The sequence below is a fragment of the Argentina silus genome (genome assembly GCF_951799395.1).
Source record: "Argentina silus genome assembly, chromosome: 19".
Lineage (NCBI taxonomy): Eukaryota > Metazoa > Chordata > Actinopteri > Argentiniformes > Argentinidae > Argentina > Argentina silus.
Genome location: NC_139673.1, coordinates 2,016,763 through 2,035,271, shown reverse-complemented (window position 1 = coordinate 2,035,271; position 18,509 = coordinate 2,016,763). Strand labels below are relative to the sequence as shown.

The following is an 18,509-nucleotide window of genomic DNA, read 5'->3' as shown; positions in this document are numbered from 1 at the left end:
AGCGACAAATTTATTGAATGTAACGCCTCATTTCAAGTTTTATTATACAACAATGTAATTAACCATGCGTTTCTGGGTTGTTGTCACTCCAAATAATAACATTGTTTTTGGATTGTTTCCACTGTTTCTTCCGCATGTGAGCTGACAGCGGAAATGACGTCGGGGGTGGAGAACGTCCACCACGTTTATGGCGTCGCCACATGTGAGCCGGAGGGAGAAACGACCACATCACCTGTGACCGAGGCGCTCCGAAAACGTCTTCAACTATTCATTTCACCGACACAACTCTATCACGGTGAAGCGGAGGGGGAACACTGCACCATGAGTCATTTTGGAAGTCTCCCTCCACCGGACTTCAGCTGTCCGCCTCCCCAAGGCTCCATGATAAGACCACCGACATTCCTCCAGCAGCCTCCTCCCGGCGGCTTCCACCCCGGCATGTGGAACTGGTATGAACCTTCGCCCGACCCGTGGGGCTACAATGGCCAGAGCCAGGGGGGGCATGGGCACTGGCACGGCGGACCACCACCACCACCACCAGATAATCGAGACCATGGACCACCACCACACAGACCTTATGGTGAGTAGCTAGTTGCCAAGAGAGGCGAAAGGACCGCCGTACTTCCTTGCTCGCATGTGCACAGCTCAGGTGGCCTCTTCAGGTAAGCACTAAGCACAATAATACATTAATTAATAATAATAATAATAATAATACATTAAAGTTGTATAGCGCTTTCTCATGGACTCAAAACACTTTACATTAATAGATTGCCTGAACAGGTTGGTTTTTTGCAAGATCTTAAAAGAGTCAACACTGTCAGCTCTGAGAGCATTCCACAGGCGAGGGGCCGCAGATGAGAACTCTGTCCCCCATAGTGCATTGCCAACCCTTATCAGTGTCAGCTCTGCCTGTTTAGTGGAAGTTTGTACATATGTCACTAATGGAGCTTTAGGAGTCAGTTATCTGACTAAACGTCTGCCTTGGTTAACATCGAAGTTCACATCTCTCCTATGTTGGGTTACAGCAACTTCACCACTAACTAACCCAGCTAGTTACTAATGGCACCCTGACCTTGACCTCTGCAGGGCAGAACTTTCATCGTGGATATAGAGGAGGAGCAAGAGGGGGAGGAAGACAAGATTATGGTCCTCCGGGCAATCATGGAAAAAAGGTATTTTACCAAAAACATGCTTACAGACCCATCTCTTCAGGCTACATCTTAACTGTCCCTCCTAAAGATCTCATCATCCCCACTACCCCCCTGTGTTTCTCTCCTGAAAATAAATAATAATAATAATAATTATTTTAAATCTTCCTTTCTTCTAGCATAGTGACTGCCAATAGCCCCTGGTCCTAGCATAGATTACTTTTTCTTATGATGACTGATGGACAGATGAATCACTAATAAAGTCGTCTGCTAAATGCCATAAATGTAAATGTACCGTCTGTCGTCTTTGATGTGTTTTTTTTGCATGTATAACCGAGCTGAGATGTTTGCAACAACTTCCCGTCTGTTTCACATGAACCGATAAAGACGTTGGACGGCCGTCTGGTAGTGACGGTGCAGCCGTCTGACTGTGTGACTGTGTGACTGGTTCGGCTGTGTGACTGGTTCGGCTGTTGGGTTCCAAAGTGGATTTGTTTTTATCTTTCCAGCAGAAGCAGAGAAAAGAACCAGAGTTCACCCACTTCTGTGACACGTGTGACAGAGGCTTTAAAAATCAAGACAAGTATGATGAGCATGTCGCTCAACACGTCAAGGTAACCGTCCTAACTCTGTATCCCCAGGTGTTCGGTGTGTGATGCACAGCGTAATGTGAGGAGCTGAGCATTTGTAGGAGTGAAAATCCTTCCTAAAGACCTCTTCACCCCCACTACCCCCCTGTACTAACCCTACTCCAACCCTAGAGACCTCTTCACCCCCACTACCCCCCCTGTACTAACCCTACTCCAACCCTAGAGACCTCTTCACCCCCACTACCCCCCCTGTACTAACCCTAACCCCAACCCTAGAGACCTCTTCACCCCCACTACCCCCCCTGTACTAACCCTAACCCCAACCCTAGAGACCTCTTCACCCCCACTACCCCCCCTGTACTAACCCAACCCCAACCCTAGAGACCTCTTCACCCCCACTACCCCCCTGTACTAACCCTACTCCAACCCTAGAGACCTCTTCACCCCCACTACCCCCCCTGTACTAACCCTAACCCCAACCCTAGAGACCTCTTCACCCCCACTACCCCCCTGTACTAACCCTACCCCAACCCTAGAGACCTCTTCACCCCCACTACCCCCCCTGTACTAACCCTACTCCAACCCTAGAGACCTCTTCACCCCCACTACCCCCCCTGTACTAACCCTAACCCCAACCCTAGAGACCTCTTCACCCCCACTACCCCCCCTGTACTAACCCTAACCCCAACCCTAGAGACCTCTTCACCCCCACTACCCCCCCTGTACTAACCCTAACCCCAACCCTAGAGACCTCTTCACCCCCACTACCCCCCCTGTACTAACCCTAACCCCAACCCTAGATACCTCTTCACCCCCACTACCCCCCTGTACTAACCCTACCCCATACCCTAGAGACCTCTTCACCCCCACTACCCCCCTGTACTAACCCTAACCCTAACCCTTGAGACCTCTTCACCCCCACTACCCCCCCTGTACTAACCCTAACCCCAACCCTAGATACCTCTTCACCCCCACTACCCCCCTGTACTAACCCTACCCCATACCCTAGAGACCTCTCCACCCCCACTACCCCCCTGTACTTCACCCCCACTACCCCCCCTACCCCATACCCTAGAGACCTCTTTACCCCCACTACCCCCCTGTACAAGTTCTCTCCTGTTAATAAAAAAAGAAATTCTAGCATTACGACTGCCAATGGCCCCTGGTCTGAGCATTGATTACTTTATCTTATGATGACTGATGGATAGATGACTCACTTACTTAAACAAATGTATTTGTTGTAAGTCGCTTTGGATAAAGGCGTCTGCTAAATGCCATGAATGTAAATGTAAAATGTCTCTCCCTTTTCTTCCCAGTGCTCTGTGGAAGACTGCACCTTCACTGCTCACGAGAAGCTGGTGAATATCCACTGGAGAAACGTAAGTCCCTCCTCAGTTCTTAGCGGTTAAAGACAAAGTTGAAGTTAGCTTAGTTTCATCGTCAGCATCAGCCATGTCGCAGAGAACGTTTCAGTTGGTTGTTCTGGTGCCACTGGGGCAGTTTAACGTCTCGATTGAGGACCTCTTTGTTGGAAAATGTGTTTGTTTTTCTTGATTGTGTTTTATTATGTTGGAATTTTGTATGTAATAATATAATATATGCCATTTAGTTGACGCTTTTATCCAAAGCGACTTACATCGCAGTGAGTGCATACATTTCAGTATATATGGTCCCAGCAGGAATCAAACCCACAACCTAAGCGTTGTTAGCACCATGCTCTACCAACTGAGCCACAGTGGACCACATGTGTATTATGTGTGGTTGTAAACTGTGTGTATGCAGGGCTCCCTTGTAAAATAGACCTTGGTCTCAATGGGACTAAATTAAAGGTTAAATGTTGCCTTCACCCTCCCCCAACAGAACCACGCTCCAGGAGCGAGGAGAATCAAGTTGGACACCCCAGATGAGATCACAAAATGGAGGGAGGAACGACGCAAGTACGTTCAGAACAAGCTACAACATAACAGCATAGCTATCGAAGGCTTTTCCTTCCAAGATTTCCTAAATTCATTTTCTGCATAATCTGATTTTATCTCTTCCTTGTTTTTTCCCCTCATTTTTGGCCTAGATATAAGTTTCCTGCCTGTAAATATACAACATGCTGTATCGCCTGTCTGCATGTTTAGAAGTGTCTGCATTTACCAACAAAATTCACTAGGTGGAGCTGTCACTACTGTGTGCAATATGTTGTGCGTGGTGCTGTTTAATAGTCCTGGTGATTGCGGTGTGTTTGTGTGATACTGTGTGATGTAATAGGCTGTTGTGTGTGTTGTGTGTGTTTGTGTGATACTGTGTGATGTAATAGGCTGTTGTGTGTGTTGTGTGTAGGAACTACCCAACACTGGGGAACCTGGAGAAGAAGAGGAAAGTGATGGAGGCCAGGGAAGAGAGAGGAGAGGTCCTGGAGACAGCTCAGTTTGGGTGCGTTGTGTGCGTGTGTGTGTGTGTGTGTGTGTGTGTGTGTGTGTGTGTGTGTGTGTGTGTGTGTGTGTGTGTGTGTGCGCGCGTGTGTGCGTGTGCGTGTGCGTGTGCGTTGCTTTACACCGTGTTCCTCTCTTACATGTTTTCCAAACACAATTTTTTGTCTATGATGATCCCCTTACCCTGTCCCCACCCCCCCAAAAACAAAACAAATACAAAGCATGTATTTATGTGTGTGTGTGTGTGTGTGTTCTAGTAACATAACTTATTTTCCCTTGTTCCTGTGTGTCGTGTTGCCAGGCGAATGAGAGGCCGGGGACAGCGTGGGCAGCGTGGTGGAAGGTTCCAGAGGGGCAGATGGTCCCAACCAGGCCAGCAAAGGCCTCCGTGGCCTCCACACCCAGACGAGCGGCCCCCACCCCTCACAAAGCCCCCCAGGGAGGGAGACCCACTAGGGGCTCTGGCCAACAGTGACCCAGGTCAGCCACCCAGAGAATCAGACATAAGGAATAGACAGTCCGACACTGACAGTTCTCAGTATGGAATAGGGGTGGGTGTGTGTGGGGGTGGGGGGTGGGGGGGTTCGCAAAACAGACACGTAACAGTTTGATGAACAGAAGTATATGGTGGTTCTGTATAGCCTGGCATGACTCTTATGATGATCTCTTATCTGGAAGAGCTGAGGCCCTGAAGCTCCTTTGTCTCTGTCCTTCCAGACTCTGACCAGGAGGAGCTGGCAGGGGACTCAAAGCAGGGGGGTGTGACTGTGGCCCCCAAAAAGATGACGACTGGACTAGGGGCCCTCATGGCCAACTACGGCTCTATGTCGGAGAGCGACAGTGACGGGGGACCAGAGGGTGAGACACACACACACACACACACACACACACACACACACAAGCTACCACAACAGGGTTTTGACAGAAGGTCAGAGGAGAGTCAGGGTCAATGAGGGCGTTAACATTTTCTACCATTCATTGTCCTCCTGGTTCACTGGACGAGCTGAAGCAAAACGCATCTAGTGTTCTTCCTCTGGACAAACCACACAGCCGGTGTGGGTCTTAAATGTCAGCTGTCTGTTTTCACAATACGGGGGCATGTTTGTGTGTGTGTGTGTGGATGAAACAAATAGAATGCGTCACAAATGCCACTGTCTTTTTCCTGACTGTGACTTTGACGGTGTGGAATGGCGGTGTTGTTGTTATTCCGCGCTGACGTGTCTTTTTAAGGTATTATAACATCTGGCCTAATTCAGTTTGGCAGCCATATTACTTCTCCAACATTGTCTTTGTCCCTGTGTCTTAGCCCTGCCCATCCAGAGGGCCAGTCAGCTTCTGGAGGAGAACCAGGCCCTCCTGAAGGCTCTGCCAGCGAAGCCCCAGTACAGTGCACCCTCTGGGGGTAAGAGACCCTACCCTGAGAGCATGAGGGAGAGCCACCAGGAACCCTACCATGGCACTGACCCTCACAGACCTGACAGAGGAGGAAGGGGAGGAAGGGGAGGAAGAGGGGGAAGAGGGGGAAGAGGAAGGGGTGGGAGAGGAGGGCAGCAGACCCCTCAACAGCGCCGTGCCACCCTGCTAGAGATGGTAAGCCACCAAGGCCTTTTTTTTGTGTGAGGTAGGGATTTTCACAAGCATTGAGGTGAACTGTAAGGATCACAAAGGGTTTTGCTTGTGATTGAATGGAAGTTGAAATCAGCAGAAAACTGTTTTCAATATTCCCAATGTCAAAAGTTTAAGGTACGAATCTGATATTACTGAATATTGTTTTCTATAAATCCCTGCAGTTGCTGGCCCCAGACGTACGCCATGAGAGGAACGTACTCCTGCAGTGTGTGAGATACATCGTCAGGAACAACTTCTTTGGACTTGAGAGTAAAGCTCAGGACCATGAAGAAACCAAGACTGGATCACTGACCACCACCGGAGAGGCCCACAGAACACAGGAAGTGGACCAGCCGATTGGTGGGAAGGAGGGTTCCACAGAGCCAACTGACGGCCCGACGAGGTCGGTTGAGGAAGTCAGCGACACATCGAAAGTGACCACTCAGGCATCTTCAGAGGCAGCGGCCATTTTGAGCGGCCATGATGTATGACCCGAGGAAAGGCCGAACCCACTGCCAACCCTGACATCACACAGATGGCGGTTGACCAGAACATGCCACGGGGGTACCCCCATCCCAGCAGCGGGGACTGTGTCTGATGGGGGATGGGGGGACGATGCCTGGCCTTATGTCAGCGGACAGAGAAACTGGTAATGCAGGTGATGATGTCAGCAGTGTTGTCCCTTACAATGACACCACACAGAGTGAAGGTCGTGACCTTTGTTGCATCTGCCAAAGTACAAGTCCCGCCCACTGTGACCATCTGTGGGAGACCCTGGCTGCAAGCATGGATGACTCTTGGCCATGACTCCTGGCCATGACTCCTGGCCCTGAACTGTAAAGAAAATGGCCAACTTTGATTTTGAGATTTACTGTGATAAGCAAAGTAAGTTTATACTGAATAAAGCTTCCAGGCAGACGTATCGACTGTGGTCTGAACTGCTATGAAACATGGAAATGTGCTTCTGTCATTTATTGAAATGACTGGGTTGATAAAACCCTACCATGAGTGTCAAGTCTGTCAACTATTTAGTTTTAAGTTTTGAAGAACAATTTTCTTTGCAGTAATTATGTTTTCATATAAACGTGTACAAGCTCTGATTTCGTTTTGTATGTACAATACGAAATAAATTAACTATTGTGACATAGCAACGAACCTGTTTGTGAAGATTCTTTGTCCCCTCAAAAGCTGAGACATTTGGTAGGAGAGAATACCTCTGTCTCAGATAACGCTTTGGCAGGGCGCAGATGGGCGGGCATTTCCTCAGCTCAACATTCCACAACATTATATTACTTACGTTTACTTTACTGCCTATTTGAAAATGACGTTTCAATCGTTTCGTATATATGCGGCACAGAACAGAAACATGGCCATACATTAGCCAGCCTAATGGAAGCCTTGAAGCGCGCACTGGACGTTTACAGAAAGTCCCTGTTTATGTATGACTGTTTACTCTCTATCTGGTGTTGTGCAACCTTTGGAGTCATGCGCCAGTGTGCAGATTCCTCATAAGTCAGTCCTTTCTCCCTCCCCTGCAGGTGCATCTGACATGTTTACACGAGGCGCTGTTACTGACATGTTGAAAGACCCGAGGCAGGCGTGTTCCTCTCAGTGGAGTCAAACATGCCCTTCATGGTTGGATTGTCAAACAGCATACCGCTGTCCTTGCTTCTTATCGTTCAGCGCTGTAGTGTGTCCCCTGAGGGGAGGGAGGCATAGAGAACAGTATACCAAGGTGAATCAAATCAGAGAAAGTATTTATTTTTTATGATCATTTCAGTAAACTGAGCCAAACAACAAGTCTCCTCCGTGGCGGTCCCGAAGGGCAAATTGTGTTGTTTATAACCTCACATTTGCTTGTCAATAGTCATTTGCAACGCTTAATAAGCATATGCTGCGACATTACCTCATTTACCCCTCCATTACCATCCAAATGACTATAATCATTGCTGTGATCAGTGCTAAATTACTAGGATTCAACATCAAAGATCAGCGGGACGTATTTGGACCAGGTCTTGAGAACAGTTGCCTAGCCTGGCACTGACTTGAGGTCTGCCGTCTCCGTGTAATAACAGGTTTGTTTTACTTTTCAGGGAGCGAACGTTGTTTCCCGTTGTATAGTTTTATTGCTCTGATAAAGTCAATGTTATGTAAAGGACGACAGAAACTCCGGGAAGGTTAAGCTGATCCTGGATCTGTTGCCAGGGGCGTTTAGTGGTTACGGGGCGTGGCGCCGTCCGCGGCCCGCCTCCTCCCTGGCGCGTCACTGACAGCCCTCTGACAGACAGCTCGCCACCGTAGGTGCGGAGATGAGACAGCAATCGTTGGCCCGACACAGCAACGCCAAAATGAGGGACTAAAACAACTTTTTTTGGAACGATCAAGACGGATACAACGTACTAGGGTGATGTTATCGATCCAGTGATGGGGGACTGAGTTTCTTTCTCATCGGGAAAACGTTTGGACCAATAAGTTGTAGAAGATGAGACTCAACGGCTGACTGCGATGGGTGATCTCGTCTTGCGACGTATTCTAGCTCGCTGGCGCTGAACGTGACGCTTTATTATTTACGGCATAAAGTCATAATTCGGCAACCTGTAAATGTTGAGCATATTTTCTTCGTTATTAGAGTTACAAAGAGACTGTAAGTTTGATAGTGATTTTTAAGTTAATAAAAAAGGGGGCGTCTGCGCCCCTTACATTTCAGCTAGCCAGTCTGTTAGCATATAACTAGCTCCCTTTTAGAACCCAACTGGCTGTGTTGGTGACAGTCTCGCTCGCTAGCTAACTTTCCATCAGCTGATGAGCAATCAGTGTTGGTGACAATAACATTGAACTCGCTGACCTGTCAGCTCGATAGCAGGGCCTGTTGGTTTTTAGTGGCATAAATTAGCTTGTCACCTTATGGCTGGCTAAATATCGCGGTACTGGCATAGCTACCTAGCTACCTAGCCACTGTAGCTTGTACTTTTCCCCCCCGTTACTAACGAACTAGCTAGCTAGCTAGCTTTAGCTCCTATTATCGGTGTGTCAAATGCATCACCAGCAGGACTATACAGGAGATCCCCCCGGGAATAGGAAGATGTCGCAGCCGACCGTTTTCCATAACAGACGAACCAGTAGCGGCGGTGCTGCTGCTGCTGCTGGTAGCGGTAATGTCATTCCCACCGATGTCGACTATCAACAACCTCCGAGTCCGCTGATGCAGTCAGCGACCCAGGCAGGGTCCTCTTCGCCGGGGCCCCACCACCACCACCACCACCCCCAGAACCTCAACCTTGCCTCTCAGTCCCAAGCGGCCGGAGCTCAGATGAAAAAGAAGAGCGGCTTCCAGATAACGAGCGTCACCCCGGCTCAGATTAACGTGAGCACCAACAACAGCATAGCGGACGACACGGAGAGCTACGACGACATGGACGAATCGCACACGGAGGACCTGTCGTGCTCCGACATGATTGACGTGTCCGTGTCCCGGGCCAGCGACACCGGCGCCCCGGAGAGAAGCTCCTCGGACGAGACTCTGAACAGCCTCCACGGGGTGGAGACCCCGGGGGTTGCGTCCCCTAACGAGCCCCTGCACCCCCACTCTCTCCCGCAGCACGCTCCTCAGCAGCCGGGCGCTATGGTGAACGGGACCGCGTATCATCACCATCAACAAGGCCATGCTCCTTCTCATGGCAACCACCACCATCAACATGGACAGCAACCAGACAACATGGAGGCCGCAGGGGGGGCTTCCTCTGCTGCCCCTGTTGCCAGCTCAAGCTCCGCTGCTGTCGGTACCACCGGAGCTGGGCCCAGCCAAGGTCATATGTCAACCCAGATAGGGTTAGGTACGGTGGAGAACCCCACAATGGTGCCCCAGGCTTCAGCTACCGCTGTCCCTCTAGGGCCAGGCGTTGAGCCACACTTGACTGGCAATGTGAGCACTAACATTATCCATGCTGTTGTAGGAGTTGGCAGCGGTGTCCCTTCCTCTGCTGGCCCTGTGAGCTATGACAGCCAGGGGGGCGGGCCAGGGCCAGGGACAGCCAGTGGTGGGGTGGGAGGGGATATGATGACCGGAGGAACGGGGCCAACCAGTAGTGGTGGTTACGTCGGGATGGCACAGCCTGCCACCTCCACGCCCGTCCCCGTCCCCTCTAACATCCAGACCCAACAGGCTGCTCCCGGGTCCCGCTTCAGGGTGGTCAAACTGGACTCGAACACCGAGCCCTTTAAAAAGGGAAGGTGGACGTGTGCAGAGTACTACGAGAAGGAGGTGCCAGCCCCTGCTGTGGCCCCCTCGGACCCGGCACCTGTCCCCAGGGCCATGGAGCCCATGGAGGGTGAAGCCGGGAGCGGGACAGGCCCGTATGGAGGCCCAGAGATGGGAGCTCCACAGACCCTGCAGCCCTACCAGCAGCCCCAGCAGCAGAGCCAGGATTACACCAGCCCACAGGCCATGCAGACCCCTCTGCAGGGCCATATGGCCCCCCAGGAGGCTGAGGCTCACCTGCTGCAGCAGCCCAGTGTGGCCCACCCTGGTACTCTCCCCACGGCCCCCCAGGGGATGGCACAGGGTGCTATGGGGCAAGTCCCCCCTGCCATGCCCCAGCAGATGATCTATGCTATGGACACCCACCCAGCCCAGCCCCAGGCAGGTTACCCCACACCCCAACACCAAGTGGGGCTATTGACCCAGGGAGGCAGCCGGCCACCAGACTTTATCCAGCCAACGGCCCCTTTCCAGACCCAAGTCCAACAGCACCAGCCCCCTGTCTCTGCTGGGGGGGTGTCCATGCCTGGGCCACCGCTGCCCGTCAATCAGCCCCAGGGTCAGGCTCCACCCTCCCAGGCCAGCTTTGCTCCAGCCCAGCCCCAACACCTCCCTGCTCAGCACCACCAGCCCCCCTTCGTGCCTCTGACCACGCTGCGCGCTGACCTCCAGCCCCTCCTGACCCACGGCATGCCCCTCACCAACACCTCCAGCTCCAGCCTGCCCCACGGCGGAGCTCCGTACGGGGGCATGGCCAACCTGACCACTGCCCAGCTGGAGGACACCCAGCGGCTGCAGTCCCTGCTGGGGGCGCTGCCGAGGCTGGGGGCCGGAGGAGGGGGCGGAGGAGGGGCCAGCGTCGCCGGAGCTCTGGGCGGGATGGCGATGGGGATAGGGGGGAACGCCAGCGCCTTCGTGGCCTCCGCCGTAGGCCTGAGGACCCAGACGGCGGACGGAGACGAGGACAGGTGAGGGGGGGGGGGGGGGCCCTTGATGGGTTAGCATAGCGCTGTTATCTTTGCAGTTCAAACACACTGTCTGTTCTCCAGACTGTCTCCTGTTGTTTCATTAACAGGAAGGGCAAAGTCTGAGGGTTTATAATACAATGCCTATCCAAGAATTAGTCAGCAGCCTGACACTGATATTGAACCCTAACTCATTTTTGCTCCTGCTCTATTATGCTGAGTCACTGAGGGGAGAGAGGAGGGGGGAGAGAGGAGAGGAGGGGAGGGGAGAGGGGAGGGGAAATGAGACCATCATGCACTGCTTTCCCCACCTCAACACATCAATCACCCTCAGACCAAGGTTTTTGTTATCGCTTCCAACCCTCTCACTCTCCTATCTGCCAGATCATTCCATCCTAGTCTGTAATCAGGCTCTCTCTCTCTCTCTTTCTCTCTCTCTCTCTCTCTCTCTCTCTCTCTCTCTCTCTCTCTCTCTCTCTTTCTCTCTCTCTCTCTCTCTCTCTCTCTCTCTCTCTCTCTTTTGGGAGCCCGTAGTGAGGCTTCATGATTTATTCATGTACGTTTTTTAGAGTACGCTAGCTTGCATGCTATGTTCCCTTAGCGCTGGCTCCATTCAGTAGTACTTTCCAGTGAAGTGGCCGTCCCAGTCTAAATATAGATCCTGCTCTGAGGTAGCCTACATGTACAGAACTGAGGTAGCCTACATGTACAGAACTGAGGTAGCCTACATGTACAGAACTGAGGTAGCCTACATGTACAGTACTGAGGTAGCCTACATGTACAGAACTGAGGTAGCCTACATGTACAGTACTGAGGTAGCCTACATGTACAGAACTGAGGTAGCCTACATGTACAGTACTGAGGTAGCCTACATGTACAGAACTGAGGTAGCCTACATGTACAGTACTGAGGTAGCCTACATGTACAGAACTGAGGTAGCCTACATGTACAGTACTGAGGTAGCCTACATGTACAGAACTGAGGTAGCCTACATGTACAGTACTGAGGTAGCCTACATGTACAGAACTGAGGTAGCCTACATGTACAGTACTGAGGTAGCCTACATGTACAGAACTGAGGTAGCCTACATGTACAGTACTGAGGTAGCCTACATGTACAGAACTGAGGTAGCCTACATGTACAGTACTGAGGTAGCCTACATGTACAGAACTGAGGTAGCCTACATGTACAGAACTGAGGTAGCCTACATGTACAGTACAGTGTCCCTCTATGAGGTAGCCTACATGTACAGTACTGAGGTAGCCTACATGTACAGAACAGTGTCCCTCTATGAGGTAGCCTACATGTACAGTACTGAGGTAGCCTACATGTACAGTACTGAGGTAGCCTACATGTACAGTACAGTGTCCCTCTATGAGGTAGCCTACATGTACAGAACTGAGGTAGCCTACATGTACAGTACTGAGGTAGCCTACATGTACAGTACAGTGTCCCTCTCTGAGGTAGCCTACATGTACAGTACAGTGTCCCTCTATGAGGTAGCCTACATGTACAGAACTGAGGTAGCCTACATGTACAGAACAGTGTCCCTCTCTGAGGTAGCCTACATGTACAGAACTGAGGTAGCCTACATGTACAGTACAGTGTCCCTCTATGAGGTAGCCTACATGTACAGAACAGTGTCCCTCTCTGAGGTAGCCTACATGTACAGTACTGAGGTAGCCTACATGTACAGAACAGTGTCCCTCTCTGAGGTAGCCTACATGTACAGTACAGTGTCCCCTGTGGAGACTCCTCGTCCTGGTCTTGGTTTACAGAAGCGAGGGTGTTGTGAGCGTGCTCCGTTCTGACGGGTGACGAGTGGAAGACTTCATTAAGCTGTTTGTTGTTGCAGCTGTGGTTGCTGTGAGACAGCAGCGCTCAGCGAATGTTGACGGTGGCTGTGGCGCTGGGCGTGAGGGTGTGAGTTCTGGGTCCGCTCCAGAGTCGGGACTCTGTTGTTAGGAGCTGCAGGTTCGTCCTCTGACGGAGCAGCGTTTTAGTGGGGTGCTTTTGTCAGCCTTCCACGGCATGGCACCCCTCCCCCCCCCTGCTGTGACAGCCAGAAGAACAGATGACCCCCCCCCCCACTGTCAGATGGAAATTGTGTGCGAGAGAAAGAGAGAGAGACTTTGCCGTGTGTGTGTGTGTGTGTGTCTGGAGTGGTAGCTAGCTGGCTATCTGAGTGTGTGCTTTGTACAGCCATGGTGATGTCACTGTGTTCAGTCACGGTCAGCCTGAGCCCCTCTTTCCTCCATTGAGACCACACACACACACACACACAGGCTGCTTCGTCGTCTCAGGCCTTGCTCTTTGCAACTGTCACTCTTTCTTTCTGTCACTCTGTCCATTCTCCTCTCCTCCCTCAGCTGTGTGACCTGTGTGGAATGTGCTTAATGATCCTTCTGCACGATGGAACAGAAAAGTATGTTGTGTGTGTGTGTGCTGATATTGAGTCACGTACTGTATGTTCTTTCAATGTTCACTCAGGCATGTTTGTTATCTCTGTCTTAATCTCTCTCCCTCTCCCCCTCTCTCTCTCTCTCTCCCTCTCTCGCTCCCTCTCTCTCTCTCCCCCCCTCTCTCTCCCCCCCTCTCTCTCTCCCCCTCTCTCTCTCTCTCTCTCTCCCTCTCTCTCTCTCTCTCCCCCTCCCTCCCTCCCTCCCTCCCTCTCTCTGTGAAAGTGAAAGGAGATTGATTGACAGGGGGTGGATGTGCGGCATTGCACACCATGTAAACAACAGAGCCAGTCTGTATGTTTATTACCAGTTTATTACCTACCTTCTAGTGACACTGTCCCTAGGAAAGACTAGGTGTGTGTGTGTGTGTGTGTGTGTGTGTGTGTGTGTGCACCTCACATCTCTTTTGCAGGACAAAAAGCATTGCCACCGTCTAGGTTCCTAACAGTCATATGTCTGTAACCATATGTAGGTTTTGGTGAGTAGTAGTTTGTCTCGGAGGAGACGGTCCGGTTGAAGACGTCTCATCTCCAGTAGACCTCATACTAGGGCTCCTTTCCTCCAGCCCAGGGTCTGACATTAACCTGTCGGTCTACCAGCCAAGGTGTCTGGTGGATGAGAAAATTCTCATTTTTATATATATATATATATATATATTATTAATATATAGCATTGGTGGTCCTCTGTGGCTCCGTTGGTAGAGCATGGCGCAAACAACGCTTAAGTTGGGTTTGATTCCCGCTGGGACCATATATACTGAAATGTATGCACTCACTGCAATGGATAAAAACGTCACCTGAATGGCATATATTATTATATTAAATATTGTAAGCATTGTATTCGTGAACCATTGTTGGCTGCCTGTCAAAGTGGCTGGTATGATTGACAGATTGACCAGCCAATGCCAGAATGGACAGGCGTTTGGCTGGTCTCTGCTGTGCATTGTCTGCTCTGCTCCAGCCAGCCTGTTCCCTGTTTGTGTCAGCTGGTGTTCGGACCACAGGTCAGATGGCGTAGATCGTAGGTCGGTCTCTGCGTTTCCTCCGCGCTGGAACGTGAGGAGTCAGACGATTTAAGACTCAGGCAAAATAAAAGACTTGGCAGTTCGTGTTGCAAAGGCCCCTGGGATGTAGAGTTCAGGACGCCGTGACCTGGATCAGCGTGTTCTTTGCTCGGAGCGGGGGATCCTGTCCTGCCTGCTTAGGGATGATGAGCTGTTCTGACGATGCGTGGATCACCACCAGTTGTGGTTTGTTGACAAATCATTCGCTCACTTGTCATCCAACCTTCTCCGGTGAGGAGCGTGCTGATTGGTTAATTCCTGTGGTTATATAATCTGAACCCAAAATGTTTTTTAAAAAATGTTGATGATAATGTTAAGCTAATGATAATCCAGGAGTAGGAGTTGGAACAGGGTGAATGCCTTGTGGATAAAGGCATGTCATGTGATAGGGACTCCTAGTGCACTCTGATTATGATAATGACAGCTATGAGAATGAGGGCAATAGTTTAGTCGAATTACGGGATTTCAAAATGTCATTTATCAAACCGTCTGCGACCTGGGATACACAGTGGGATTCTTGTAAAGCGGAGAGGCTTAAGACGGAGCTCTTTAGCTACACCTATTGGCCAATAATAATAATAATAATAATAATAATAATTTAAAAAACATAAACTTCTACTGCCAGGACTCTATCTAGTACCGTCCCTCTACCAATCCAGCCCTCAGGCAGGCTTGTCTGAATGATGAATGCTCCATCTGTGAGGGTCGGTTGTATAATTTACCTGTGGTGGAACAGAATGCGCCCCAGGCTTGCTTTTCCAGTTTCTCTCTCAGGATGCAGGAGCACACAGGTTTCCACTCGTGAGAAGAGAACCTATATTTACTCTTGACGGAAATAAGTACCTGTAAACATCTTGCTGGACGGGCCCCAATTTGATTCAGCAGATAGTGTTGAGCAGAACTGAAACACCAGACGACTCTGAACGCTCCACGACAGCGTGTGTTTTTTTAGTGTAGCTTGATTTTAACAGAATTCAGAATCAGAATCATTAGCCTAAAACGGTCATGATTCAATCAGTCTGAAAATGCATTGCATATCATGGAAAAGCTACACGCAGCCTTCAAAACTCCCATTGGATTATTTCTCATATTAGACATATTAAGGTAAAGATGGCCGACTTTGCCCCAATTTGACCATTGTTGGCACATGCACATGAAGGCCTGGTGTGTGCAGGGCAGCAGAGAGCTGATTGGCTGCTGGGACTCTGACTCAGCTGGCCCGGTGATGTTTAATAAACAGGCTGGTAGTTGTGTGCTGTGCCTTGTTACATGTGGTTAGCTACTTAAGACTGAGTCCAGGTCAGAACTATTGGTTTTATTACCTTAAATAATGGAAAAACTCAGCATGCAGAAAATGTTTGGGAACCCACTGGTTTAATTGAGAACATTCCATGCGTGCAGTTACCTCATGCATCCAGCAGATGGCATCATTGTCTTATCTGGGCCACAGTTTTATGTAACCCCTAGGCTGCTTTGCGTGTCACTGATCCTAAGGGTTTCTCTGTCCCCTTCGCTTTCCTCTCATTTGCACGCAGTTGGAAAACGTGTTCCTGCGTGCCTGATTATTATGTGTGTGTATATACACTCACAGAGCACTTTATTAGGAACATCTGTACACCTTCTCATGGTGGAGGTGGTTTAATCATGTGGGGAATGTTTTCTTGGCACAATCATCGCTTGAATGCCACAGCCTATCTGAGTATTGTTGCTGGCCATGTGCATCCCTTCATGGCCACAATTTACCCATCTTCTAATGGCTACTTCCAGAATGATAATGCATCATGTCACAAAGCAAAAGTCATTTCCAACTGGTTTCATGAACATGACAATGAGTTCAGTGTTCTTCAGTGGCCTTCCCAGTCACCGGATCTGAATCCAATAGAACACCTTTGGGATGTGGTAGAACAGGAGATTCACAGCTTGAAAGTGAACCTGAAAAATCTGCAGGAATTGCGTGATGCAATCATGTCAACATGGACCAGAATCTTAAAAGAATGTTTCCAACATCTTGTGGAATCAATGCCACAAAGAATTGAGGCTGTTTTGAGAGCAAAGGGAGGCCCTACCCAGTATTAGTATAGTGTTCCTAATAAAGTGGTGTGTGTGTGTGTATATATATATAAAGGCCACCATTTCTCCTAAGTGTGTTCAGTGGTTATGTTGTTGATGCTCGGCCTGTGTGTGTGTGTGTGTGTTATGTTGTTGATGCTCGGCCTGTGTGTGTGTGTGTGTGTTATGTTGTTGATGCTCGGCCTGTGTGGCCGTTGTTTATGTTGAGGTGTTTTATTGCGTTGTTTGTGTCAGCTGCTTATTTCCCTTTTCCTGTCCCCTCCCCCCCGTCCACGCCTCCCCCGTCCATGCCTCCTCTGGACGCTCCTCCTCTGGACGCTCCTCCTCTGGACGCGCCTCCTCTGGGCGCGCCTCCTCTGGGTGTGCCTCCTCTGGACGTGCTCATGTGTCTCACAGGTGAGAGAGAGTTCTTATTAATAGTACTCATAGTACATAGCCATCCTTTCTGACATAGGTCTATGAAAAGTACATTAAAGTTCCTCCCCAGTGTGTAGATGAAAGACTCAAGGCCGTCATATGGACGCAGCTGTTTCCCCGCCTGTGGAAACCGCTTTCTATAAGCCACAATAACTGATCGGCATCCTATTGCCCATGTTGATGTAGAAACCCCTCCTCTGTTTCGATTGGCTGCCATCCAAACACCGTGTTCTTAAGCTTATCGTGTTTGGATGTAAAAACCAAAACACACGTGATTTCTATTATCAACACACGAGAGCGCGTCCTCACCCCCCACCCCTCCCCGCTGGGATCGGGCCAGGGCTCCCTCTCTGTGACGTCACCACACTGGGGGGGCGGGGGCAGGAGGTGCTATGGCTTCTTGTTTTCGAGGCGTAGAGGGTGGGGGCGACAGGCATCACGTTTGCTAGCCTTGTGCCCTCACACGAGGAGGAAGGATGCACAGGCTGGAGAAGGAGTGAGAGAGAGAGAGAGAGAGAGAGAGAGAGAGAGAGAGAGAGCGCGGGGGTGTGGAGAGGAAGTAATGTTTTAGAGAAGAGGATCTGCCCATGTCTCAGGGGCTCCACTGTGAGAGGAGGAGGAGGAGGAGAAGAAGGAGAAGAAGCAGAGGCAGAGAGGTCTGGTTTTAACCGGTCGCGCCCAACCCAATCTGATTTTCTCTCTCACGCATTCTCTCTCTCTCTCTCTGTGTCTCTCTCTCTCTCTCTCTCTGTCTCTCTCTCTCTCTCTCTGTGTCTATCACACTCATCAAGGTGCGGAGGAACGTTAGGGATCCATATACAGACACTTGACAAACACACACAGTATAATACATATGATGCACACACACACAAACACACACAGTATAATACATATGACGCACAAACACACACAGTATAATACATATGACGCACACACACACACACAGTATAATACATATGACGCACACACACACACACAGTATAATACATATGATGCACACACACAGAGTATAATCTACTCCCTTCATGCGAGAATGCACAGGCTCTGTGCCATTTGAACACACCAGATATCGATGCTGCTGCACACACACTGACACACACACTCACTGACACATACAGACAGACACACACACGCGCACACACACACACACACACACTGACACACACAGACAAAGAGATGACAGCCTGCGCACTCCTGCAGTTGTACGCTGGTGTTACCTCAGAGGGAACAGGCATCTTTATGTAAAGCCTGATGTTGACTCACCAACTGCCAAAGCATTCCAGAACACTCACCACCCAGAGTGCCAAGTGGTGTTTACCTAGCGACAACACTCTGATTGGCTACAACATGAAGCACCGTCATAATTTACACATTTCTGGTGAATAAAGTCACCCCTGGCGCTCTAGAATGTTGACAATTTGGGGCGACTTTATTCGGGGGGGTCATTTAGAGTGTTGGAGTAAGAAATGTGATGTAAAATTAAACACTTTTCCAACGACTGAATGAGCAGA

At 50.1% G+C, this 18,509-nt stretch overlaps 2 protein-coding genes across 3 annotated transcripts in view; both read left to right on the top strand.

The window, feature by feature from the left end:
* The first annotated feature begins 189 nt into the window (after positions 1-189).
* Positions 190-6,903, top strand: nufip1 (nuclear FMR1 interacting protein 1). Of its 2 annotated transcripts, none has more exons than XM_083691397.1 (10): positions 190-580; positions 1,087-1,172; positions 1,658-1,762; positions 3,055-3,117; positions 3,599-3,675; positions 4,067-4,159; positions 4,460-4,638; positions 4,876-5,016; positions 5,465-5,748; positions 5,949-6,903. In XM_083691397.1, the coding sequence occupies exons 1-10, from the start codon at positions 322-324 to the stop codon at positions 6,255-6,257; spliced, it is 1,596 nt and encodes a 531-aa protein (XP_083547523.1). In that variant the 5' UTR covers positions 190-321; the 3' UTR covers positions 6,258-6,903. The 2 variants fall into 2 exon arrangements, with proteins under 2 accessions (XP_083547523.1, XP_083547524.1); XM_083691398.1 differs by having other exon boundaries at positions 531-662.
* A 1,199-nt stretch (positions 6,904-8,102) lies between these two features.
* Positions 8,103-18,509, top strand: part of LOC310819925 (TSC22 domain family protein 1-like) — a 25,973-nt gene continuing 15,566 nt past the window's right edge. The window contains exon 1 of the mRNA XM_083691343.1: positions 8,103-10,992. Within this exon, the coding sequence (XP_083547469.1) occupies positions 8,801-10,992 (2,192 nt within the window). The 5' untranslated portion in view covers positions 8,103-8,800. The remainder of the gene's footprint in view (positions 10,993-18,509) is intronic.